Here is a 26,498-nt window from a genome sequence, read left to right on the forward strand (position 1 = left end):
CCTTCAGTTTCTGGCATCTCCCGTCAGGGATGGGAAAGATTCCTACCTAAAATCCTGGAGAACTTCCCTTAGTCTGTCAAGACCAGCCTTCCCCAATATGGTGCTCTCCAGCTGTCATTAGGCTACAACTCCCATCATACCTGATCATCCCTAGCTGGAGCCCATCTAGCTTTTGTAGGGTGCTGGATATAGCCCAGTTCAAACTCTATTTACTTAAAATGTGTGGCTGAAACAAGCAACAAACAAACAAGCCAAAAGATAAACTGGTTGTGTGGATGAAAAAAGCCACACAACCTTCCTCCTTGCTTTGCTAAGTAAGTAAGTGTACTGCCTTCAAGTCGATTCCGACTTATGGCGACCCTATGAAGAGGGTTTTCATGAGGCTGAGAGGCAGTGACTGGCCCAAGGTCACCCAGTGAGCTTCATGGCTGTGTGGGGATTCGAATCCTGGTCTCCCAGATCGTAGTCCAACACCTTAACCACTACACCACACACTAGCAACTGTAAAACAACCACCCTGATGTTTGTGTGTGTGATTTACTATGGCTTGTATCCATTGCTAGTGCTACTCAGAGTAGACCCACTTGGTTGTATTCAACTAATTTTTACTCAGAGTAGACCCAATGAAGTTGAAGGACAAGACTAACTACTCTGAGAAGGATTTAGTTGTCTCTCGCTCTTTATACCCACCCTTTTCCTCCAAGGAGCCCAGGGTAAAAAGGTAAAGGTGTCCCCGCACTTGTAGTGTGAGTCATTTCTGACTCTTAGGGTGACGTCTTGCGACGTTTACTAGGCAGACCGTATATATGGGGTGGGATTGCCAGTTCCGTTCCCGGCCTTTCTTTACCCCCCAGCATATGCCGGGTACTCATTTTACCGACCACGGATGGATGGAAGGCTGAGTGGACCTCGACCCCTTTTACCGGAGATTCAACTTCCTCCTTCTGTTGGAATCGAACTTTGGCCATGAAAACAAGTTTAAAACAGCATCACAATGAAGGGTCTCTTCTGTTAGTGATGTCAACCCTATGCTTCCTTGAGGGAAGGCAAGGGGTGTTTGGAGGGTCTCCCTATTTTCACTTAGGAAAGGCTTGAAGGAGTGAAGTTTCACAACCAGAGGAGAAATGTTACCTTCTCCAGTCGTGACCGAGCCACAATGTAAGTAAGTAAGTAAAATTTAATTTTTGTGTCGCCTATCTGGCCGAAGCCACTCTAGGCGACGTACACATTGAAATTGATAAAATACAATATAAATACAGAATAAAATACAATGCAGTCAACCATAACCATTTTAAATAGCAGCAGTATAGAACAATGTAGGACAATCAATAAACAATTTAAAATAATCATGGAAAAAATTAGCCCACCCCGGGGATCCCGAAGGCCTGTCCAAAGAGCCAGGTTTTTAAGGCTCGGCGAAATGTATCCAGGGAAGGGGCATGGCGGAGATCGAACGGGAGGGAGTTCCAGAGAGTGGGGGCCGCCACTGAGAATGCCCTCTCTCTAGTCCCCACCAACCTAGCTGTTTTCGTTGGTGGGACTGAGAGAAGGCCCTGCGTGGCTGATCTAGTCAGGCGGCTTAGTTGGTGGTACTGGAGGTGCTCCTTCAGGTAAGCTGGGCCGAGACCGTATAGGGATTTAATGGTTAACACCAACACCTTGAATTGGGCCCAGAAAACAACTGGAAGCCAATGTAGATGAAATAACACTGGCGTGATGTGATCACGGCGGTGGCTGTTTGTAAGCAAACGAGCTGCCGCATTCTGCACCAGTTGTAGTTTCCAGACTGTTTTCAAGGGTAACCCCACGTAGAGCGCATTGCAGTAGTCTAATCGAGAGGTGACCAGGGCATGTACTACCAGTGGGAGCTGATGAATTGGGAGGTAGGGTTGCAGCCTCCGTATGAGGTGTAGTTGATACCAAGCTGCCGAAATCTGAGCCTCCATGGACAGCTTGGAATCAAGAACAACCCCGAGGCTGCGGACCTGATCTTTCAGGGGAAGTCTCACCCCATTAAGCTTCATCTGCTTGCAAAACAGATGCTCTGCCCCTGAGCTACAGCCCTGCCCAAACGAAGCAAGGGAGACACTGTGTGGCTGAGCTTAGCTGCAAATGTTTCATGTTGTCATTTTGGGTGATGCTCCAGCAGGTGCTGTCAGTCAAATGGCCTCTGTTCTTTGGGTCAGCCACTGACCTGTATATGAGACACTCAGGGCCACTTGGTTGAAGGCACAAAATGCTGGATGAGGTGGATTAGGTCAGCTTTCATCTGTGTATAGAATTGCACTGCCTAGCTTCATGGTATCCTTGGTTTCAACAGGGACCAGCCTTGTACAGCCTTAACTGTCGTCATGTGGATTCAGAGTAAGCAACATATTGCAGAACTGTTTGTGTGTGTGCGGTGTAGGCTAGGGATGACTGAAAAAATTGGTAACATTTAAAGGCGAACTCGCCTAACTTTCACTTTCCAAAACAATACAAATCACAGCCATCCTTTGAAATCCGCACTTCTACACATTTTACAGTGCACTTCTCCAGCCAAGTAATTTGCACAAAAATGCATATATTAGTATAAAATATGCATAAACATGTATATATTATTTATTTTATTAAATTTATATCTCACCCTTCCTCCCAGAAGGAGCCCAGGGCAGCAAAAACAACAACAACACTAAAAGCACTTTAAAACATCTGAAAAACAAAACATTTTAAAAAAGATATGAAAACAAAGAATCTTCAAAAACATATTAAAAAAAATCTTTAAAAACATATATTTTTTAAAAGCTTTAAAAAAAACTTAGAAAGCAATTCCAACACAGATGCAGACTGGGATAAGGTCTTTACTTAAAAGGCGATTACAACTTATGGCGACCCTATGACTCAGCGACCTCCAACAGCATCTGTTGTATACCACCCTGTTCAGCACTTGTAAGTTCAGGTCTATGGCTTCCTCTATGGACTCAATCCGTCTCTTCTTTGGCCTTCCTCTTTTTCTGCTCCCTTCTGTTTTTCGCAGCATTATTGTCTGTTCTAGTGAATTCTGTCTTCTCATTATGTGTCCAAAGTATGATAACCTCACTTTCATCATTTTAGCTTTTAGTGATAAAGGTAAAGGTACTGCCTTCAAGTTGATTCCGATTTATGGCGACCCTATGAATAGGGTTTTCATTTGTTCTAACACCCAATTATTTGTCTTTTTCGCTGTCCATGGTATCCACAAAGCTCTCCTCCAGCACCACATTTCAAATGAGTTGACTTGGAAAAGTTACTTTTTTGAACTACAACTCCCATCAGCCCCAGCTACCATGGTCACTGGATTGGACTGATGGGAGTTGTAGTTCAAAAAAGTAACTTTTCCAAGCTCTGCTTTTCTCTGATCTGCTTTTTTCACTGTCCAACTTTCACATCCATATCCGGAATGCCATGGTCTGAATGATCCTTAGTGTTCAGTAATTCCTCCCCCCATAGACTGACAAATAGGGGCTTAACACGCCCCCCCCTCCCAGGCGCAAGTGTGAGATGCTAATAAAAACCAATAGGGAAAGTGCTGCAAGTCTCAACCACGCTAAAAAGCTGGGCTTCTCTGTAGTTTGCCCTGCGCAGATCTGCTAGAAAATACTGACTTCAATGTGACCCCGGAAGTCCTCATTCAGGAGGCGAGGGCTGCAGATACTGTATATTTACTTATCTCCCTCTTCTTCCCTCCCCAGTCGCTTTGCGGCAGGAGGGCGCCTCGCTTGCCGGCGCAGCCTTGGCTCTTTGCAGCAGTGTGGCGGAAAGCCCCTGCCGCGCCCAATTGGAATTTGCTCGGCGTCGCTTTACGGCAGTGGGGCGGGGTAGGGAGCTCCCAAGATGGCGGCGTCAGCATCGCCCTTTAGCGGAGTGCTGCAATTGACGGACCTGGACGACTATATCGGGCCCTCGCAGGTGAGCGGAGAGAAAGAGAAGGAAGCGAAAGCGGGGGCTTGAGAAAGACAAGAAGAAGGGTTAGCGTGGGGTACAGCCCGTTGGGATTATCCGACGGTCTTTTATCTTTGCAACCCTTACAACAACCCTGTAAGGTAGGCTAGAGCTGTAAGTATTCTCCAAGTTGCTGAGCATCAGAGTGAGTGGCCTGCCTAAGGAGTTATATGGAGAGCTAGGTGTTGCAAAGATTACAGTGGGGAGACCCAGCCAGTGCCGTAACTAGCTTTTCATGTGCCCTGTGCAAGGTTTTATTTTGGGGCCCGTTCGCACACGACGCGTTGATCAGTCCTGCGATTCAGTCATTCAGATATTGGTGAGCAGAGGGCGTCGAGGGCGTCCAGGGACTGAGCGACGCAATGACCAATCGCTAAACTGCTAAATAACGCAATGGGCTGCCTTGGCCCACTCGACGCACTCGGTTCACCAACATCTGAACCGCATAGCAGAGCACAGCAGCGAAAGTTAGAATTTGAAAATATTATTATATTTGACTTTTTTTTGGTCAGTTCCATCTCAGGGCCCCCTTCATCCTGGGCCCTGGGCCTGTGCACCTGTTGCACCTGCCTAGTTACGGCTCTGGACCCAGCTCCCAAACCCTACTTGGGCATTGGAAGTGGCTGGGTGGCCTTGGACCAGTCTCATTCTCTCAGCCTGGCCTACCTGGCAAGGCTGTACTGGCTAGGGCTGATGGGAGCTGCTGTCTGAAACATCTGGAGGGCACTAGGTTGGCAAAGGCTTGATACGCAATGTAAAGAAAGTTAAAAATGTGGATTTCTCTGCTAGACGCTCGTAACCACAGAATATCCTGTCTCCTTAAAGCCACAGTAAAATGTGATCTGCCGCTATTTTAAATATAGGTTTTAGGCTCCTGTTAATGTTAAAAGTTGGAGTGGATTTCGGTGGGATCGTGCACGGCAGGGGGGAAAAGTTACTTTTTTGAACTACAACTCCCATCAGCCCTAGGCAACATGGCCACTGGATTAGGCTGATGGGAGCTGTAGTTCAAAAAAGTAACTTTTCCAAGCTCTGGGGGGGATGTACAGCTTGTAGAGAAAAGGTCAGTTGTTCTGCTGTGGAAGTGCAGGGTTTTTATTTATTTACTTTTACTGAACTTTTACTGAAGAAGTGGGTGGTGGTTTGGGTAAACGTGGCGTTAGTAACCTTAGTAATCTCAGAACTGTCAAGTGACAGTTCAACAGGGCACAGCCAAACCCAAGCTAGCTTTGTTTCCAAAACTTTGCTTATGCTGTCTCTTAATACATTCAGGGTTGGGTGTCGGTTTGTTTTGGTGTCCCCCCCCCCCCAAAAAAAGTTTGTTTTTTCTTTAAGGATTGCATAAAACCCATCAAAGTTGAGAAGAAAGTTGGGAAAACAGCTGCAAAGATCCGCATTGGAGATGATGGGACTTATTTTCAAGATGACCAGGTAAAGTTTTCCCTCGGATCATGCTGTAAGCCAGGGGTGGGGAACGTCTTTCAAGGCTGAGGGCCGCATTCAGTCATTGGCAGTCTTCTGGGGGCCAACGGTGCGTGGGACTAGAGTTAGAAGTGGGTGGAGCAATGTATGTGAGTCTTACCTTAGTACAAGAAGGTACATTCCAGCTGAGTCAGAGGTTTACACACACACAGACCCCAGCGCTCCCCTTCTAGACAAGCAAGAGTCCTTCTCACGGTTCAAAGATGCATTTCCAGGCAAGCAAAGCACTTGAAGAGGGTGCGAAGAAGGGCCAATGAGCATTGTAGAGGTCTCAAGGGCCTAATAGAGCGGCCAAATTCAGTCTGTGGGCTTGAGTTGCCCCATCCCTGTCATAAGAGATGCATTGTTAAGCATCCTTTAGGGGACCGGCAGCTCTGCCCCCCTAGCTCTTGAGTCTGGAAGCTTCTTGAAAAGGGAAGGAGGGCTAGAGGTGGATAGCAGCCCCCTCCCCCGAGAGGAAGGACCCTTTCAGCGATGGCCAAACAATTCTCATTGTTAATGGATGCTCACAAAACACAACGGCGAGAACACCATTTCTTGTTGTCCTCCTCTGAATCGCTACCATTTGGCCCTTCAGTGCAGAGCCGAAACTTGTTACAGTTAACTAAAGCCCTTGGGCTTTTCTGTAGAACACGATGAAATGGTTGTTTATAAAATCTCCAGCGTTGTTGTGAAGGGGAACCCCTGAATTACCACCCACAGAGCTTGAATGGGCTTTTCCATGACGCTTGCAAACTGATCTCAATCCGCTCCGTCTGCCTCTCTTTTCTAGGATGGTGGGTCACAGAAGCTTGAAAAGGCCAAAATCACCCTAAATGACTGTTTGGCGTGCAGTGGCTGCGTCACGTCAGCGGAGAGTGTCTTAATCACGCAACAGAGCCACGAGGAACTCCTCAAGGTGTTAAATGCCAATAAGGTAAGGGGTCGATTATGTCAGCGTGTAATAGGAGCTGCGGTCCTGGAAATCTTTCTCACTCGGTTCCTGTCTGGGTCTGATGTGGGGATCCAAACATCGGAAGCTTCATACAGAAAGTCATTCGTTCCATTGCTCCATCCAGCACAGTCTTGTCTACTCTGACTGGCAACAGCTCTCCTGGGCTTCAGGCAGGGAATCTTTTCTAGCCTTGTGCGGAGAGGCGAGGGACTGAGCCAAGGGCCTTGTTCTTGCAGGACGGTTGCTCAGCCCCTGAGCTACGGCCCTGCGCCATCAGAGAAGACCGGATTTTGCTCCATTGCTGGGGATAGTGTTAGCAAGTGGCTCATATTCTGATCGACTTCTAAGCTAGCGGTAGTAGTGCATTTGCAATAATTGTCTCCCTCTTCTCATCACAGTACAGATCCACCATAACATTTCTGAAAATAATTCAATTGCATACTAGTGACGGAAAGGCCTAGGGCAACTCAAGCTATAAGCTACGACAAATGCTAATTTCGCGTTCATTTTTTTATTTAAGACTTCGGGTTCTGCTCCCCAGAAGTTGGTGGTGGTGTCCGTATCTCCTCAGTCTCGGGCTTCGCTGGCGGCAAGGTTTTCCCTGTCTCCTTTAGACACAGCCAGGAAACTGACGGCCTTCTTTAAAAGTCTAGGTGAGCAGCAGCAGCATCTCTTCTGAAATGGGCAGCTAATGATTTAGCAATTAAGGCTGCTGCCTTGCACCTGCCGACAAGGGAATCAGCCCCATTGGGCTTCATGTGACACCCTTGTTGAGCAGATGCACTTAGGGATGGGCTGTGCACCTCAGTCCTAGAGCATGTCGCTATTTTTAAACATCACATTTCTGCAAAAAAGAAAGATATTTGCGAGTGTTCACACACTCTTTCATGCAGACTTCTGGGTGCATTTGGGCCCCAGGTGCACTTTTCATTGCACAATTTACATATAAGTAGACCTACAGGGATGTCCTTCTGGGACATTGTCACAGATTTTAACCTGTACACCGTCCCCAAATTTCAGTGAGTTACCTCTTACCATTTTCCTTCTGGAAACAGAAAACATGTGGGGTCCAAATATATCCCAGAAATGCATTGGTATCTGGCGCTGATTATTCTGGGGAAAGAACTAATTGACGCAGAGATACACCGCAGGATGCAAGATGGTATTTTTGGCTCGAGGTGCTTTGGGATTGTCAAGCACACTTGTGCTGACCCAGACAAAAATGGTCTTTGGGGGACAAAATTACTCCATCCTTCCATTAGAAATCTCATTGGGGCACAAATATCCCCCAAAGACAGCTGGTGTGATTTTTATTTTTTTAAATTTTTGCTGGGTCTGCATTTAAAATGATATTCCGATGGACAATGAAAGCGAAGCCTGCGAGCCCTTATGGTTTCAAAATTACTTCTCCAGGGTTTCAGGTGGGGGACATTCCCAGAACCTACCTGGGGGTACTTGGATTGAAGCTGGGACCACCTGCATGCAAAGCAGGTGCATTTATCACTGAGCCACAGCCCTTGCAGAGCTTCTCTCCCAACAGTGCCCCCAGAGAAAGCCACAGGAAGCTTTGCCGCTCCCCACATTGAGTTGCCGTGACACTTGCCTCTCTGCCTTGCCCGTCTCAGGAGTGCACTTTGTCTTTGACACAACTTTCTCAAGGAATTTCAGCCTGCTGGAAAGCCAGCGAGAGTTTGTGCAACGCTTCCGGAGGCAGAAGGGCGATAAAAAGGCTTTTCCTATGTTGGCTGCTGCCTGCCCAGGTAAGGCTGTTGTTGAGTGCAGTGTGTGTAATTGTTTGGGGCGGGGGAGATGTGGTGCTCCACAGTTGGTGCTGCTGGGCGAAACGCTGCCCCTCATCCAGAATCCTCAGATTGTTGTGCCACAGCTGAGGTGCCCTTGCCCTTCCTGAAGCTGTTTGTCCCATCTCCTGCAGGGAGGGGACCAGTTGCACACAGGCGGTGACGTTAAGTGGGCCTGCGCAGCCGCTGAACTCATCCCACTGGTTCCATCCTGTGACCTGCCTGTTGTTGCAGGTGGCTGATAAGGACTCTAGGAAAGCCCTGTGGATGCAGCCAATTGGGATGCATTCAGGATTGCAGATTGTGCAGGCCTGAGAATAGATGGAGGGGTGTATACGTATATACGGTGTAATTATGAACACATTCTCCATTGTGAATGTTTACAGTGGCTGGTTGTTATGCATATTAACACACACACATGCTACGTACGATAACACGGCTGCGAAAATGCCGCACAAGATCGCCGCCCTTAGAAATCACTTCACTAATAACAAGTTGCTTCTGTCCCCCGCAACGAACACATTCAGTAACCGAGCAATGTAAAGTTGTGCAGTTGTACATATTTATTGATATGCTACAATATTGACTAATAAATCAAGTGACTGGAGATGTAGCCTTCTGTAACCCCACAGCCAAAAGCTCTTCAATTTACACACAGGAAGCAGCTTATTTTCACAGAGGCAAATTGCTCTTTACCTTTTCTCTGAACTTCACTGACCCTTTAATGTTGGGACCCTTTTGGTCCTCTGGAAAACGAGAGCCACAAGTACAAATCAAATTTGCTACCCAACTGTAGACCCAGGGGTGGGGTAACCTTTTTGAGCCTGGGGGCCACATTCTCTCCCAGGCAATCTTCCAGGGGCCACATGCCAAGGCAAGAGGCAGAAGTGGGTGGAACAAGGAATGTGAATTTTACCGTTGTACAGTTGGCTTCCTGCCTCACATGCTCACATACCCCTCTCAGCCTCTTCCGGCAAGCAAGAGTCATTTTTTCTCCTCACTCTTTCAGGCTGGATCTGTTACGCTGAAAAAACCCACGGGAGTTTTATCATCCCTCACATCAGCACAGCCAAATCTCCCCAGCAGGTGATGGGGTCCCTCGTCAAGGGCCACTTTGCCAAACAGCAGGTGTGTCTTCCGTGCCAGCCGCCGGTTGCAAGGGAGCTGGTTTGCTAGAAAGCTTGGAAGCGGCAGCTGTTGGTGAACCTCTGCAAAGGGCCGGCAAAGGGCCACCCACCCTGTCGCCCATCGAAGCCAGTTGGCTGCTCAGCAGGGGAGGGAGGGGGCTCAGATCCTCCCCTTTCCATGGGAGGAGAGGGTTGTTGTGGATGTTTTTTCTTTTTAAGGGCAACTGTCTAAAACCACCCACAGTGGTTCTTACTCTATGGAGTGATCTACCCCTGTGTGTTTAGACCAGCCTTTGCCAAGTGGGTGCCCTCTAGATGTTTTGGACTACAACTCCCATCAGCCATGATGTGGCTGACGGGAGTTGTAATCCAAAATATCTAGACGGCACCTGTTTGGCTAAGACTACTTTAGACAAATTTGTGGAGGATAAGTCTGTCAGCTGCTAGTCATTACAGCTGCTAGATGGACAAACGTTTTACATCTCTGAATCCCACAGCTGTTGGGGGCAAAACAAAAGCAAGCAGGACGTGGCTATTGTTTTTGTTCTCCGCTGGCCAGTCTCCAGGGGCACCCAGGTGCTGCCGGAAACAGGAAATTGGGACCATCTGTCCGGTTTTTGTCAATCCTATGCCCAGGTCCTGACATTCTCGCTCTCTCTTTCCCAGTGCTTGACACCCGACCAGATCTACCATGTGACGGTGATGCCTTGCTACGACAAAAAACTAGAAGCTTCCAGGCCTGACTTCTTCATCCAAGAGCACCAGACTCGGGAGGTCGACTGTGTGATTACTACAGGTAAAGCGGAGCCTTGAGCTGCGATGCAGTCAAGCGTTTTGAGTTAGACGTGCCCAGAAGACGATCTTGCCTAGTTCTGTCGCTTGTGGTGCAACTGCTCAGTCACTAGCCACAGCCTCCCACCTCCATGAGTTCATGGGGCCCAGCCGACAGTCAGCTGGAGGTTTCTGCGCACACATTCTCCCACATCTGTCCATCCTTGGTAGCAAGAGACATTTTTGTAGTTCCAGGATGCATTCCAGCCAAGCAAAAGTCGGGAGCTGATTGGTGAGAGGTGTGGCTCAAAGACTGTGCTGAGGGCTTGTTAGAGAGGTCCTGGAGGGCACCTTCAGCTCTGTGCTTGAGGTTCCCCCATCTCTGAACCAGAGAGAGGATGAAATGACTGCCTGGTAAACGTTCTCTGCTTCTGATCTGCCTTCCAGAAAGCAAACTCTCTTGCGTCTTGTTCTCTGTGTTTCAGGAGAAGTATTAAAACTGCTGGACCAGGAGGGAGTGGCTCTTTCGGAAGTGGATCCTGCCCCTTTGGATAGCATGTAAGATCCAAAGTCATGTAAACTGAAGTCACGTGCTAGACTTGCATCTGCCCACCCCAGCTTCTTCTAGAGTGTCTTGGAATTTGCCGTGCTAAAGGAAGAATCTCTCTTGCACAGCTCAGGAATGTGGTTTTGCCACAGTCAGGAGTGGACAAGGCCTGTGCAGCAAATAGCTCCTGAGGATTTCAGTAAGCAAGCCAAGCCATCCAGCCCAGGGAGGCCCAGCATCACTGCCTTGTCTGATGAGCGGGGCAAGATCCCTTCCTGCTCTCAGATATGATAATGAATTAGGGCCAGGCTTCCCCAACTTAGCGACCTCCAGATGTTTTGGACTATTATTTTCATTCTTAATTTGATTTCTTATCTTCCTTTGCCATGTTCCCAGGGCAGGTTACAGCAATTAAAAAAATACAACATTAAAATCAGTTTGAAACAAATCACAGTGAAGAGAAGAGGGCAGGTCCTAAAATCTATGTAACTCAGGTACCAAAGACCAGGGTAAAGAGGAGCATCTTCAGCATGTAATGGAAACTACGTAAGTGAAGGTGCCAGGTGCACCTCTTTGGGGAGGGGACTCTGCAGCTTGGAGGGCTGCCCCAGAGAATGTCCTCTCTCCCAGGCCGCCACCCACTCCAAATGTCTGATGATGGTGAAAGTACCAAGAGGGCCCCCTCTCCCAGTCTTAACTGGGTCTGTAGTGAAGGAGGTTGGCCTTTCAGATGTTTGACTACAGCTCCCATCAGCCCCAGCCAGCATGGCTGTGCTGTCAGGTTGGGGAAGGCCCAACAAAGGCCAGCTGATTGCAAATGTTTGGGCAGGTCCTTCCACAATCTGAGCAGAAAGGTTATCTGAGGAAAGAGAAGGTGCTGGGAATCACATGGCCCATTGTGTTTTCCATGTTTCCATAACAAGACCAGTGCAAACACAGAGTTTTACACGGTACAGAATTCAGCATTCTGAGAAATAATCAGCTGCTTTCTTTTTTTTAAAAAAAGGGAAAAAGACCATGTTTCTAGTCCTCATGCCTCCAGAGCTAAACATCAAAATGTGTCTCCTGCAATCCCAGAATCTTGAAAGTGGTTTTCTAGGGGTGGGGCTTTTGGGTTTGATCATCGTATCATCGGAATCGCTTGTCAGAGGCCAGCTTATTTCGTACGTGCTCAATCGGCAAAGGTTTCAGTCAGAATTTGGCTGCCTTCTTGTGGCACAGCTGGGCATTTGCTCTTAGAGTTCCCAGCCCTGTTTCTTGTCTTCCTCGTTTAGGTTTAGCAGCCTCTTTGAAGAGGAGCTGCTCGGGCATTCTGGCGGCGGTTCTGGCGGCTACCTGGAGCACATCTATAAGTACGCAGCGAGGGAGCTCTTTGGGATTCAAGTGGAAGAAGTTCGCTATAAGACACTGAAGTAAGGAGTTCAGCTTTACCGCCTAGAGCTCTAGCCAAGGATCCTAGCCCAGGCCATCTCCCCTCCAGCTGGGCGCCTTCTTCCAGCAAGGAAGTTTTGAGGGTGCTGCTCACTGCCTGCCTGTTGCGATGGCTGGAGCACCAGCAGTCCTTGCAAGCAGTAAAGGAACGTGTGGGAGGAAGCATTTATTCTGCAGCCAGGCTGACTTCCCCGCAAAGCTGCGCTGTTTGCCCACATTCCGCTGCTGCCCGTTTCGCCTCTGAGCAGCTGGAATGTTATCACACCATCTGTGCAGTCGCAACAGCCCCGCCTGCAGCTTGTGAGCCCCTCTGCAGAATTAACGTTTTGCATTAGCGATCGGTTCTTTATGTTCCCCCCTTCTCCCACCCAGAAACAAGGATTTTCAGGAAGTGACGCTGGAGAAGGGTGGTGAAACCCTCTTGCATTTTGCCCTGGCGTACGGATTTCGGAACATCCAGAACTTAGTGCAGAGACTGAAGAGGGGGAAGCTGCCGTATCACTATGTCGAGGTGATGGCTTGCCCTTCAGGTGAGGCCACCAGCCGGTTTGAAAGAGCCAGCCACCCTAAGGGTGGGAAAAATAGGAAATTGCCACATATTGGTGATAGCCTAAGAGTTCTCCCTTTTTTTGCTCCTAACCTGTTGACAAGAACCGGTTCTTGTATTAAAGCTCCAGTGTGGCTAACTCGGGTGCTTTGCTTGGCCTCCCCCAACCTGGTTCCTTCCAAATGTTCGGGGCTACAGCTCTCATCAACCCCAGCCTGCACTGCCACTTTAAAGTACAACTCCCGTCTGCCCCAGCGATCAGAGCTGATGGGAGTTTTAATCAGAACAGCTGGAGGCACCAGGTTGGAGAAGGCTGGTTTAGCTTAAATACAATAGTACCTCAGTGAACCAGTTGTCCAGGAAGGAAGCTCCTTTTAAAGAAGGCCTTTTTTAAAAGATGAAACTGACTAGCTTTGCTTTGCTGTGGATAAAGTTTCAAGCCTGTGCCTTTGCTTTAAGGCAAAACTGACTAGCCTGCTCCTGAAACTGACTAGCCTGCTCCTGAAACTGACTAGCATGTGCCTTTGCTTTGCATTAAAGAGATCTCTTGCTTTCTCCCAGGGCTGGGGAGGGAAGGATCCAATAAGATTCAGAGGAGGAGAAGGATGGGGAGGAGTGCTGGGTAGGCACCCTTTAAGCCCCTGTTTAAGCTGCCTCCACCATCTATGAGCGGCTGTAGGAACCTCTCCCTATTATTTCCATGTTATTCCTATCACCGGTACCAAAGTTTCTGTAATGTCCAGGAATGCATGCACCTTGTTAACTGAGGTATTACTGTACTCATCTGTGTTCTTGCACTTTCCACTGGTGTCATCTTCCTTTCTTCCTTCCCAGGCTGCTTAAATGGAGGGGGCCAGATCAAAGCGGAAGGCGAACCCAGTAAGGATCTCCTCCAGCGGGTGGAGCAGCTGTATGAATCGGTCCAGCCTGAAAACCCGGAGCTGAATGGAGCCACCCAGGAGCTCTACGGCCAGTGGCTGGGTGGCCCCACTTCACAACGGACACGGGACGCCCTTCACACAGAGTACCATGCAGTAGAGAAGGTGAATGCCGCGCTGAATATCAAATGGTGAAGATGACTGGGTGTGTGTCAGCCCAGAAGGTGCTGCCGTCAGATCGTGTCCTGAAGAACCCTTTCCCTTCCCCTCTCTGTTTCTAGTGGACAAATATGTAGCAAATTCATATTTAGTACCAAAGACTGGAATAATCATTATTGTGGACCGAGCGTTTGGCTTTTTAAAGACAGCAGTGCTCAGCAGTACACTCCTCCCTTTCCTTCCCCTCTGAAGTCCGGGAGGTAGCCAACATGTGCCCTTCAGATGATGTTGGACTCCAGTTTGCAACATCCCTGACCATTGGCTATGCTGGCTGGGCTGATGGGATCTGGAGTCCAATAATATCTGAAGGGCACCACGTCGGCTGCCCCTGGCCTCCTTGGAGGCGGGCCACTTGCTGGATTGATGTTTATTTTCTGGTTTTAGATGTACCTTTATTTGCATTTTACCTGCTGTTTTAAGATGCAAGGGTAGAATCACAGAATCGTAGAGTTGGAAGGGGCTTATAAGGTCATCGTGTCCAACCCCCTGCTCAGTGCAGGAATCCAGCTTAAAGTATCCACAGAGATTTCCCAGCACCAGCAAGCCCCTTCAGTATGCCAGCACATTATGGGATGTTGCCATAAAGAGCGTCCCTTCACCCCAGAGCTTTACCTCCCCCCCCGTACCCCCCAAGCCAGAGGAACACATAGTACTGACAGAGGCTGGTTTAGTGATTGTCATAAGGGCCAGCTATTTGGGATTTTGCAGCTCTTGGAAACAGCTAGTTTCTAGGCTGGATGCCTGTCCAAAAAGAGGAAGGATCTGGAGTGAGTTCTTGAGTTCAAAGTATGTACACCCACCTTAGCTGGAAGAGTGTTTCTGCAGATCTCTGTATGTTTGGCTGTTACCCAGCCATCCACGTGCAATGAAAATACCCTTAAAGACTCCCACCAGACGCCAACTCACTGTTGTTTCTGAAAAGTCCCTTTAATTAAAGTGACAAAAAGTTGTTACAAGTCTGCAGGGCTGAGTTAAGAACTTCAGAAGAGCCCTTTGGATCAGGCCAGTGCCCCATCCTGTTCTCTAAATCCACCCCCTGCCCTCCTTTTCACATGCACAGGTGTGAAGTTCATGCCCCATCCTGTACGGCAACAGGATGCAGCATTCGAGCACAGCATCTTAAAAAAAATGCGCAGTCAGAAACTTAAAGCGGTTGGCCCAACTTTATTGCTTCCTTTTCCTCTGTGCCCCTTCCCTCCTAGTCTTGCTGAAATGGGGCAACGATGGAGGCAGCGGGGCCAACCCATGAGCAGGAGTGGCGTTGCGCTGCATTGACTATGGTGCTCATCGCAGTGTAAGCTTGGCAGTAGCGTTTGATGCAGCTGAAGGGCAGCTGCCCAGGGCGTGGGTGAGGCGAGGCCACCTGGGCTTCTCATTGAGGAGGTGGGGGGGACGCACTGTCCAGCCGGGTGCAAAGGCTTTAAAAGTTGCTGGAGGTTCCTGGTGCCCAACAGCTGGCTAGAAGCTGCTTCCAGAGAGATCCCTTGCAGCTGCTCAAATGAAACGGCGCAGAAGAAAAGAGACTCTGGCCTCCCGGACGTCCTCCCATAAGCTGCACGGGGGGGGGGGGGAGGGAAGCAGTGCTCATTTTTTCTCTAGGAACGGATCAAAGAGGCCCCACTCAAAAGCCAGCATGGCTTGCGGGTTCAGCCTCTCTTTCGGCTTCCGGAAGCTGTCCTTGGCCTTGCGGAGGGCGGCAAAGACCTCGATGGGGTCGCTCCTGCCGGTGAATTGCTGGACGGATTCTTCCCTGGAATGGCGAGTTTTATTCATTGTAAGAACATTTATATGCCTACTGTCTCTTGTGAAAATAATACCAAGGCAATGCAAGTAAAACGATTCAATATATACAATAATCCCCAGTGGCATCTCCAGGTAGGGCTGGGAATGCCTCCTGCCTGAAGCCCTGGAGAGCAGCTGCCAGTCAGTGTGGATGATACAGAGCTAGATGGACCAGCGTCCAGCATAAGGAATCTTCCTGTGTTCCAGCAGGATATGCACAGCAACTGCTTCCAGGAAGTGTGCATAAGTGAGCTCAGCTGGATGGCCCAGGGAGATGGGCAGGGTAGCCAACCTGGGGCCCTCCAGTTGTTCTGTACTCCAGACCCCATGAGCCCCATCCACTGCAGCCAAGGGCCAGGTTTGATGGCGCCCACCATGTCTGGAGGGCGCACTCCTGATTTGCCCACCCCCAGAGGTATGCACTCACGAGACCCGAAGGAAAGGGTTGTAGAAGAACTCCTCAGCCAGGGTGGAAGGCACTGTAGGCACATCTTCATCTTCCCGTAGCTGTGGAGAAGCCAAACCCAGACTGCTCAGGTTTCTCCAGTGGACTAGCACCTTGAGCCCTGCCCTCACCCCGCAAAGCAAGAGACAGGTGTGGAGGGGTGTGTGTCACGTCCTTTCCTGATTGGATAAGATGGGAGACTGTGCAGTTTCTGAGCCTGGGTCTGCCTTCCAGATGTTTTGGACTACGCCTCCCAGCGGCCGTGCTGACTGTGGCTGATGGGAGTTATACTCGACAACAGCTGGAGGGCTGTACCAAACCAGTCATGTATTAGAGCCCTTAGAAAACTTTCGGGAGATGTCACCATTAGGTCCATTTTACAGATGGGGAACTGAGGGAGAGAACGATTGGCAACAGGACACCACTGCTTGGGCGGGAGGGCGTATTTCAGTTGTGCATGGAAAATGAATGGGTTGTCTTAAGTGTGTATATGGGGCGGGGGAGAGACTAGATGGATGTGGTAGCTGCTTGTTTGTGTGAGTGTATCAAAAGGGTTACTTACATGGTGCCCACAGGGTCCCCAGCCCAACTGGATTTGAAAGGAACATTCTACTGCATCCAAACGGAATATGGTTGTGTGTTTGCGTCAACCCTTCCTGTACAGGAATTGATGATGTGTGGGTGAGAATAGATAATGGAGAAAGGGCTGGCAGAGAGAGAGAGAGAAGGGTTGGCCCACTCACTTTTGTCTTTGGCCCTGCCCACCACAGATATGCGGCCTCCAATCCCTTCCCCCTGAGGTAATGCGGCCCTCGATTTCAAAAAGGTGGCCTGCCCCCTGCTCTCTGTGAAAAGCATACACTGGGAAACTGAGCTCCGGGTGCACCCCGGAGGTCACGGAGGGGGCTAGCGGCAACACCAGCCTGCTCTACAAAGGGCCAGTGATAACCCCACACCCCACCCTCATTTCACCATACCGGCAGCCTCGGAGGAATTTCGGCGCAACAACTTACTTTAGCCCAAGCGAGCTTTTCCTTCACAAGCTCGTTCTTGGGCTCCACTTTCAGGGCAAATTTCAAGTTGCGGGCCGTGTACTCGTGGCCACAGAACACTTTCTGAAAGGGAAATGCGTATTTCAGGTGGCAGTAAGTCAGGATTCATGGGATCCCGTCCCCCCCCCAAGCTCTGCCCCAGCCTCCAAAGTGTTCCCTGTTGCCAGGGTGTTCCAGGGTGGAGGCAAACCTTTTGCACAGGGAGTGCATCACTCCTTAGCTAGATTTAGCTAGCCAGAACAGTTGCCTCAAGCCCCTTCGTTTGTCACGAAGCATTTGTGCCGAGAGCCTCATCACCTCGTCTTCTGATTAGACCTCGGCGTTGACTGCAAGCTTTGTGGGTCGGGGAGCCATTCCTTTGGCCTATCTCGAGCAACTTGATTGATTTGCTTTCTTTGGGCAATTTATATACTGCTTGATTATGATTGTTTCTAAGTGGCGTACAAGAAATGCAACGCAAACAAAAATCAGTTCTAAGTATGACATCAGAATTCAGTTAAAATGCCTGCTGGAATTTTTTTTAAAAAAAGGCCTTCAGTAGGCCCTGGATGTTCAACAGGGAGTGGGCCCTGTCTGACCGCAGCTGGAAGGGAGATCCAGAAAATCAGGCCCACAGCACTGAACACGCGGCTCCTAATGGACACCAGCCGAGGGTTATAGCCAGACCCATTGAAATTAATTGACCTGCGTTAGTCATGTCTGTTAATTTCAGTGGATTAAGTAGGACTAGTTATGGGGTACAACAACCCCATGCATCTGACCACTAACGTGGATGGTGTTGTTAACCAGTGGCGAACTCACCGTCTCCTTCGGCAATGTGCCCAGGACTTCCGTCAGGCTGTTGTACATCTGCTCGGCCGTCCCTTCCAAGATCCTTCCGCAGCCCCCGATAAACAAGGTGTCACCTGGACGTAGAAAGCAGTTGCTCTCGGGCACTGAGCCTCTCCACCCTCACCCCGCCAGCCTAAAGACAAGCCAGCCTAGAGCTAAGCAAGAGGCCTTCTCAGTGGTGGCTCCGTTTGTGGAATGTCCTCCCCGGTGAGGTGTGTCTGTCTCCAGCATTATTGACTTTTAGAAGGAATTTGAAAACGTCCCTGTTTACCCCAGGCATTTTGATGGCTGAAGGAGACTGTTCCTGACAACCTGGAGATCGCTGGGTGGAAGAATGTTTTATCTGCAACTCGTTTCTAGAATGTTTTTAATCATTTTTAGAATGCTTAAAAAAAATTGTGGATGTGTTTCCTGCCCTGGGGAGCCAAGACTGAAGAACAGTGGTCTACACCGACTAGCAGTGGCTCTCCAAGGACTCAGGCAGAAGTCCATTTCCCAGCTCTAACTGGAGATGCCAAGTACTGAACCTCGGATCTTCTGCATGCAAATCAGGGGCTCTGCCGCTGAGCTGTAGCCCTTCCCCTTAGAGCGATGGCATCCAGCCTAATGTTGCACTTAAGTCTGCCTCCCTGTGGTGTTAACGGATCCTCATTTCCCTACTGACTGGGTCACGCCTATCCCTTGATAGCCCTTGCCTCACCTCCGTCTCTGGGCAGGAATATGTGTACTCTATCACAGGACACTTTGGCTGTGCAAAACAAGCCACTGCAAAGGTTTGCACGCCACAACATGGAAGTCCTATCAGTCCTGTCATATCTGCAGCAGCCCCGGTTGCACTCAGCCTGTGTGAAGCGGCCACCGGCTGGACAGACACCCGCAGCCCTCCCTAGCGTTCCGGAAGGAGAAAAAGGAGACCTGTAAACGCCGCAGGAGCATCCGGGGAGTCGTCTTCCCACACGAAGTAGCAGGCGTGCCCTGAAGTGTGGCCCGGGGTGAGAAGGCACCTCACGTTGATGCTGCTGAACTGCCAGAGAGAAACAAGGGTGGTCCTTCCAGTAAGCAAAGCCCCCGAGAGCTGCCAGTTGTCCGTCTCCACTTGGGGAAAGAAAATTGCGACCCCCACCTGTGCAACATTGATGCTTCCTTAGTGCCCTTAAGTAAGGGGGCTGGATTCAGATAGCAGATACTTTAAATGGAGGCGGCGGTCTCAGAAGAGCATAAGGGGAGCCTGGAAGGCTGAAGACAAGGCGGTAGCTCAGTGGCAGAGCATCTGCTCTGCATGCACAAGGTCCCCCAGTTCAATCCCCAGGCAGCATCTCCAGGTAGTCCCTTGCCGGAAACCCTGGAGAGCCACTGCCAGCCAGGGTAGACAATACTGAGCTAGATGGGCCACAGGTCTGACTCAGTATCGGGCAGCTTCCTATGTACTCCAGCCTTCTGTGCTCACAGCAGCCAGCAACCAGATGCCCTAATGGGAGGCCCACAAGCAGGACCCGGGCGCCAGAGCACTCCCCTCCTGCGGTTCCCTCAACTGGATTCAGAGGCATCGCTGCCTGCTATGGTGGAGGCAGAATGCAGACACCTCAGCCGATTGTAACATGGACGAGTGCACTCCAGAGTCTGAGAGCAATGCTTTCTGCAAATCTTGATTTGGGTTAAAGAGCTCTCCTTTGGGGAAATCCTGCCACCTACTGGTCATCTGGCGCAATTTAGGAAAGACAAAATGGAAACGGACTGCCTTCAAGTCGATCTTGACTTATGGCGACCCTATGATTAGGGTGTTCATGGTAAGGGGTGTTCAGAGGGGTTTCCCATTGCCTCCCTCTGAGGCTAGTCCTCCCCAGCTGGCTAGGGCCTGCTCAGCTTGCCACAGCTGCACAAGCCAGCCCCTTCCTTGTCCACAACTGCCAGCTGGGGGGCAACTGGGCTCTTTGGGACTATGCAGCTTGCCCACAGCTGCCCAGGTGGCAGAGCATGTAACCCCTGAGCCACTCCCTGTGGGGATGATCTTTAGCTGGCCCTTGGCACCCAGGAGACACGAACGGGGATTTGAACTCACAGACTCTGGACTCCCAGACAGGCTTTCCTCCCCACTGGGCTAGACCAGCTGTACAGATGCAACCCTTTTATAAGGAGAGGCTACAGGCAGCTTCTGATTTTGGATTCCCTGAACCCAGGACTGTCTGCATGCAAAGCAGATGCTTTGACCCCACAGCCCCTTCCCTGTAAAGAGACCTGAATGCCTATGATGGAGGTGGGGAACCTGTTTCAGCCTAAGGGCCGTATTTCTTTCCGGGCAGCCTTCCGGGGGCCACATGCCAGTGGTGGGCAAAGCCAGAGACAAGTATGAATGGAGCAACTAATGTGAATTTGACCTTCAAGCAAGAGGCATAGTCAGCATTCAAATTCCAGCCAGGTGTGAAGCAAGGCTAGAGAGAGCCCTGAGGGCCAGATAAAGAGGCCTGGAGGGCCACATTTGGCCCCTGGGCCTCAGGTTTCTCACCCCTCCATTATGGCACGTGGATTCTTTGCAGCTTGGAGCAGCTGCTGGCCTTTTTGTGTCTCTGCCCCAGTGGCTTATTTCAGTTGCTCTTCCGATTGGTTCCCGCAGTTCCCAAAGGTAAAGGATTATCCACGACACTCCACAGATATCCAAGAGAGAGGTCAGAAGTGGGAGGGGGAAACTGCAGAAATAAAGGATTCTGCACATCTCTTGCTCTGTCCCTCCCCCCCCTTGCCCCTTTACCTTTAACTCTTCACCGTGGGTCACATGGTGGGTCAGAGCTCCCACTCGTTCGTCCCCACCATACACCTCCAGGCCTGGGTAGAGCTTTGAGAGATCCTCATTGCCCCGGGCATGATCCCTTTACAGAAAAGAGAGGAGACATCACCACCACCGTTTAATTTATATACCGCTTACATGCCAATAAGCCTTCCAAGCAATTTATAAGTACACAATCAATAATAAAGCCAGCACGTAATTGAAATTACAAAGTAAAGCAATTCCGTCAATGCATTAAAACCTGAGCAGTCTGGGTCAGGCTCTGAAAAGTGGGGTCATCTTCAAAGAGGGGGCTGTAGTACAAAGCACCTGAGGGCGCCAGGTTGGGTTGGCTCTGGTGACCCAGCCCACCTTGAACTCTTCCCAGGGGAGCCAATATTAAAAAAAAAGGATCACGTCACGTTCACCCACCAGTGATGATGAGTCGTCAGGATGGCTCGCAGAGTGGCGTCTTCTTTTCGGATGATTTCTAGTAACTGGAAACGGGGAAAGCATCAGACTGAGTGCAAAGAAGCAGTTGAAGGGTGCAGTTACAGAGGACGTGAAAGATCCATGATTAGGACCTCATGGAGATAAAGATTCTCTTTTTTAATTAACAGGGATAAAAGAAGGATTGGATCCCCTCTCCATCCATCCAAGTTTTCCAATTAAAATTGCCCTCCACCCAGCTACTATCTGGATATAATAGTTTTTCCCTCACTGAGAAAAATGTATTCTTGCTGTAGCAGCCGGTTATAACACAGTTCGCTGCACTGTGGATTCAGCTACGATACAGGGAGGACAACGTCCCTTGAATTAAACACTGCTTACAGAATGCGGCAGCCCTATAACGTGGATGCATCCCTTGTCACCTGACCCCTGCGTTACTAATGAGCTCCTGCTGCATAATTAAGAGAAAAACTGTGGAAGATCCTAGCCCATCCTTTGCCAACCTGGTGCCCCCCAGATGTTGCTAGACAACTCTTACCCATCAGCCCCAGCCAGCACGGGCTGTAGGATGCTTGGGCTGGTGGGAGTTGTAGTCCAAAACATCTGAAGGGCCCCAGGTTGGTCTCTCGCCTCGTGCCTGGCTCAGCTCGGAAACAAGGCTGAGAAACCTGGTGCCCACCAGCCGCTGTAGGAGTCCAGATCCCGTCAGCCGCAGCCAGCATGCCCAGAGAGGATGGAAGGAGTGTCCAACAACATATGAAGAACTACAGGTTCTCCGTCAGTGTACTTAGCTGTCATGGTCCACTTAGCTATTGTTGGAACAGAGGAAGTCGCCTTCTGCCAAGTCTGACCGTTGGTCTATCTAGCTCAGTGTTATATACACTGACTGGCAGCGGCTCACTAAGATTTCAGACAGGGTTGCCTCCCAGCCCTACCTGGAGATGCTGCCGGGGATTGAACCTGGGGCCTTCTGCATGCAACGCAGATGCTCTACCAGTGAGCTACGGCTCTGCCCTTTCCGATGGGCCTTCAGTCTGATACAAGAGGGCTCCTTATGTCCTAAGAGCTGTTGGAAGACTAGAACCCACAAATCCAAGCAGACCTGGGACCTCTCTGCCCTTCTTTCAGCGGTATCACCACCCGAGTATGTCAGTAGCTGGTGCTGTGACCATGGAGATTGCCAACTGGCCAGGAAAACACCCACCATGGCCCGCTCCTATGCCTCCTAACAACTGCTTGACCTGCATAAGTGTATAGGTGAAGCTTTTCATGACAAGGAGATAAACGTGTGTCACCTGCAGGGCTGGTAATCCTAATCCTAAGAAGTTGCTTTTCTTGACCAGAGTGCTCTGTAGACCCTTTCTGGACCTCAGGAAAGTCGCCAGAGAAGCCCAGATGGGATGGGAGAGAATTTTGATTCCGTTTGCATATAAAGGTGAACCTACTTAATTTGCACTTTCCAAAACACAAACAGAAACACAGTCGTCTTCTGAAATGTGCACTTTTCCAAATTTTGTAGCGTCCAGCTGAGCAATGGGTATGAAAATGCATATACTAGGGTAAAGTCTGCATAAAAATGCATGTATTTGCAAAAATAACATGCAAGAATGCATTACAGTAGGGAAAATTGCTTTGCAAAAATGTGTACATTAGGCTAAATTGCACAAAAAGGTGGCTGTTATGAGAAATTCACACTTAAATGCTGTAAACCCCCAACCAGGTCCAGTTTTGAAAGGCTCAGGATGCTGATGTTATTTTGTTAGTTATGACGGTACAATGCCCCCCAAAACCTCCTGGCCCAGGATTGCATTAACTGCTAAATCAGTTACCCTCTTGGAAACAGCAACATCCACTGCGACGGCGTGCTGAGTGTTTTCGTCAATGATCAGGTACATGTAGTTATCTTCCAAGACTGAAATCACCTTGACCTTCATGGTCTGCAGATTTGGAGATCATGAGAATGAGCTGCAAGTCCGGAAAACCAGGTAAGTTAAGGAAATTAAATTTGCACTTAACTGTTTCTTCGGCACTCTGTCTGAGACCTGACTAGTGCCAAGCCAACCAGTAGTATTACCTCTTGCAACTACTGCTTCTGCTGGAGGGTGGCCAAGTGCCCTATTTTGTGTAGGGTAGTCATTCAGTAGAAGGGCAGAGTAGAGTAGAGGGCCATCACTGGCCTTGCTCCCTACTCTCTTCCAGGGCTTCTTCCTGGCTGGAATGCATCTGTGCTGCTTGCTTGCCTGGGTGGAGAGATGTGCAGGTAGATGCCTCTGCCTTTTGCCTGGCCTACTGTGCAAAGTGAGATAAAAGGCAGCCAATGATAAGTCATCCAGCTGGTGAGAGGAGCCTTCTGCTCTGAACTGTATTCAAGACAGGCTGCTGAGGCTCCTTCAAGGGCAGCAAGAGGAGCACCTGAAGCTCTATTGCCTGTTAGCTTTCTGTTTGCTTTGTACTTATGTTTTAAAGTCTTGATTATTTCTTTTGTAATACTGAATGTTTGCTAAATTGTTTTTGTCCTTTTTGGACGCATTGGTTGTTTTGTAAACTGACTTCTTTCCCCGACCTCAATGTTTTGTATTTTGATATTTTGAATGTTTGTTGTAAGCTGCTTTGGGCACAGTGGAAAGGCGGCGTATAAATAAACTCAAATAAATAAATAAAATAATGCAATGCATTCAGGGTACTCCAGGACAGGAGAGTCCCCAACCTTTTGGGCATGGTGACGCAGAAGTCCAAATTTACTTGACCCATTTGAATTTACTGTCACATAGATTTTGGAATGTAGGTCTTGGGCAGCCATCGGTTTCATGCATTTTAACTGCAAGTTTGCCTATTTTATAACCGTTACTTGAGGCATCCAAGCTAACATTTACTTAACCCTTTATTTAACTTAATAATTAATTTTATTTATTTACTTAACACTTGTTTAAGTGGAGAGTGCTTCCAGAGGGTTAATATGCAAAACTGGAGCCTTTCTGATATTTGGTTACAAGCGTCAATGCAGCATTATAGAATGCCATTAAAGCAGGAAGTGGTAAGAGGCGTTCATCATATCAGGATTTCACGCAATCGTTATTTTGGGTTTAGTTATAAAGCCCGTGACCCACCTGCCCAGGCTTTGCGACCCACTTCCATGTCACAACCCACAGGTTGGAAAAGGTGCCCTAGGACAGTCTTCCCCCATCCTGGTGCCCTCCAGATGTTTTTGACTACAACTCCCATCAGCCCCAACCAGCACAGGAGTAGAATGTTGCATCTGATGGGAGGATAGCTGTGCTTGCTGGGGCTGATGGGAGTTGTAGTCCAAAATATCTGGAGCGCACCAGGTTGGCCTACAACTACCCTGTAGAGCAGAAAGGATGTTTAAAAGCAGAGAGGGGCAGTTTTACTTACAGGCTTGGGCTAAGTTGATGCCTGGCTGGACTGTAGGTGAGACCTAGAACGCCCTGTAAATTCAAGGCCTTATCTCAGGCTCATGTAATGGAGAAAGTGGGCATCTCTGCATGTACAGAATGCCTCTCCTAGCCACTAAGCAGGTGCAGAGTGTCCTGTTCTGCCTGTGTGCCTAGAGATATATAATTTAGTTGCCTATATTTGTTTTAAAAGTTTTACTATTTTTTTTGCTTTAATGATAATTATTTTATGCCTGTTTTTTAATTGCTTTACGGATTTTAGCTTTAAAAAATCTATTTTATGTGTACACCGCTTAGCAAGCGGTTTATCATTTTTTTTTCTAGATTAATAAAAATACACAGGGTAGTAGGCAACTACATCCTGCTCATAGTAAACCCACTGAAATTAATGACCCTAACTAAACTAGCCATGTCCATTAACTTCAATGGGGTCTACTCTGAGTAAAACTAGCGCTGGCTGCAACCCATAGGAAGGCCACAGGTGCATCTAAGCTCAGCTCTGCCCCACAGAAACCTTCCTTGGGCCAAATTATCCCGGACCGATGCAACTTTCTCCCCCCACTCCCAGCTCATTAATTCTCCCCCTCTCCAAGTTACCCTCATAGTGGGGGGGCATTTTGGCAAGAACATTCTCAGGCTCCTCCTCAAGCGGCGGGGGAGGGGGAGAACCCAGACTCCTGGGCACCTTTACCCGGAAGTAAGCTCTACTGCGTCCCACGGGGCTTACTCCCGAGTAAGCGCCCACAAGCCCGCAGCCTTCTTGAGAGGGAAGTGCTTGAGCCCTTGCTCTGCAGGTTCGGGCCCCTGCGTCTCCCCTTTGCCTGAAATCCTGGGGAGCTGCTGCCAGTCAGTGCAGGCAACACCGAGCTGCATGGGCCAGTGGCCTGACGCAGCACCCTTAGGCACCTTCCGACGTTCGCGCGGACTGGTTCCCCACCAGTGTGATGCGCATTTACTTAGCGGGGGGGGGTGCGCGCGTGCGTGTGGTGGGTGGCTATGAAGTCCCAACTGAACTCGCCGGAGCTTTAACTTCCAAGTATTTCGGGGGGGGGGGCGGCTGTGCAGCCTCCCACCGCCGGCTGGCCGCTGCCCCTATTGCGAGGAACGGGACTGAAGTTCTGAGGATCCGGCTGCAAACGCGAAAGGGGGGTCTGCCAAATCTCTCCTCCCCCAATTTGTGGCGCTCTCCTCCCCTTCTTCCTCCCTCAGCCCCGAGGAAGGCTCCTGGTGGAGCTGCAAACCTCTCTCTCTGGAGGCAGTAGTGGAGCCCAGCCCGTCCTCGCAGCTCAGGCATCCCCACCAGGATCGCCCCCCGCCCCCTCACCTCATCGGGCCCCGATCCGCTTGCGGAGGAAGCCGCAGGAACCAACGGCCGGCGACTGCAGGAGGGGCCGGGGTGCTCCGTGCGCAACGGCCGGCCGGGGAGCCCCGCCTTCCCGGGGCCGCAGCCAGCCACCGCCCCGACGTCTCCGCACGCGCCTAGGGCGCAACGCACGGGGCCCCTCGCCAGGCGCGCTTCTGAGAGCGCCTGCAGAGGACTTTCAGAGTTCCTCCTTAGCGGACCCCAAAGCCAGAGTCAATCCGGGGGGGGGGAACCAGGAGAGCCATTTGCCCTGGGCCTCAAGTTTAAAGGGCGGCTCAGATGTAGAGTAGGCTTAGAGCTGCAAATATAAGCGAGTAAGGGATTTGGTAAAAGATATTTTGTTAAACAGATATGATTTTTGTCATATTAATTTTAAATGTTCATAAATAATAAAATGTTATCAATTCTGGTGGCACAAAATTGGACCATGATGAATGTGTACTTTCTGATCAGCTGATTATTTAAACAAACCACCCTCTCTTTTTGGTGCCTTATTTTGTTTCCATGTGCCATTCTTTTGCATTTTTATAAATACCTTTCTGTCAGAATCTGTATTGGACTCGACATTGCTTTTATATCTGGGAAGGGGTTTAATTGTTTTTATGTATGCAGTTATTGTATATATGTCATTTATTGTAGTGTGAAATTGCTTAAGGAGCTTCATCGGATTCATAAATGAAGTAAATAAATTCAGTAAGTAAAACAT

General features: G+C 49.5%; 2 protein-coding genes across 9 annotated transcripts; one reads left to right on the forward strand and one right to left on the reverse strand.

Annotated features, from left to right (window-relative positions):
- The first annotated feature begins 3,726 nt into the window (after window positions 1-3,726).
- On the forward strand, window positions 3,727-16,113 carry CIAO3 (cytosolic iron-sulfur assembly component 3). Its single transcript, XM_061599122.1, has 11 exons — window positions 3,727-3,927; window positions 5,296-5,391; window positions 6,215-6,358; window positions 6,897-7,029; window positions 8,002-8,136; window positions 9,185-9,303; window positions 9,969-10,098; window positions 10,559-10,631; window positions 11,895-12,032; window positions 12,424-12,581; window positions 13,433-16,113. Exons 1-11 carry the CDS (start codon window positions 3,853-3,855, stop codon window positions 13,669-13,671), a joined length of 1,440 nt encoding a protein of 479 aa, XP_061455106.1. The 5' UTR covers window positions 3,727-3,852; the 3' UTR covers window positions 13,672-16,113.
- HAGHL (hydroxyacylglutathione hydrolase like) lies at window positions 14,604-25,901 on the reverse strand. Of its 8 annotated transcripts, XR_009759354.1 has the most exons (11): window positions 25,754-25,901; window positions 23,091-23,305; window positions 22,846-22,981; window positions 20,999-21,063; window positions 20,552-20,669; window positions 18,721-18,829; window positions 17,776-17,879; window positions 16,936-17,037; window positions 16,485-16,578; window positions 15,905-15,984; window positions 15,354-15,445 (listed from the first exon to the last, which is right to left on the reverse strand). XR_009759354.1 is itself a non-coding variant. In XM_061599128.1 (10 exons), exons 3-10 carry the CDS (start codon window positions 22,948-22,950, stop codon window positions 15,280-15,282), a joined length of 849 nt encoding a protein of 282 aa, XP_061455112.1. In that variant the 5' UTR covers window positions 22,951-22,953; window positions 23,091-23,305; window positions 25,754-25,892; the 3' UTR covers window positions 14,604-15,279. The 8 variants fall into 8 exon arrangements, 7 of the variants coding, with proteins under 7 accessions (XP_061455112.1, XP_061455111.1, XP_061455107.1 ...); XM_061599128.1 differs by lacking the exon at window positions 16,485-16,578 and having other exon boundaries at window positions 14,604-15,445; window positions 22,846-22,953; window positions 25,754-25,892; XM_061599127.1 differs by lacking the exon at window positions 16,485-16,578 and having other exon boundaries at window positions 14,604-15,445; window positions 23,091-23,302; window positions 25,754-25,891.
- Window positions 25,902-26,498: the final 597 nt, after the last annotated feature.

The sequence above is a fragment of the Rhineura floridana genome, chromosome 17 (genome assembly GCF_030035675.1).
Source record: "Rhineura floridana isolate rRhiFlo1 chromosome 17, rRhiFlo1.hap2, whole genome shotgun sequence".
Lineage (NCBI taxonomy): Eukaryota > Metazoa > Chordata > Lepidosauria > Squamata > Rhineuridae > Rhineura > Rhineura floridana.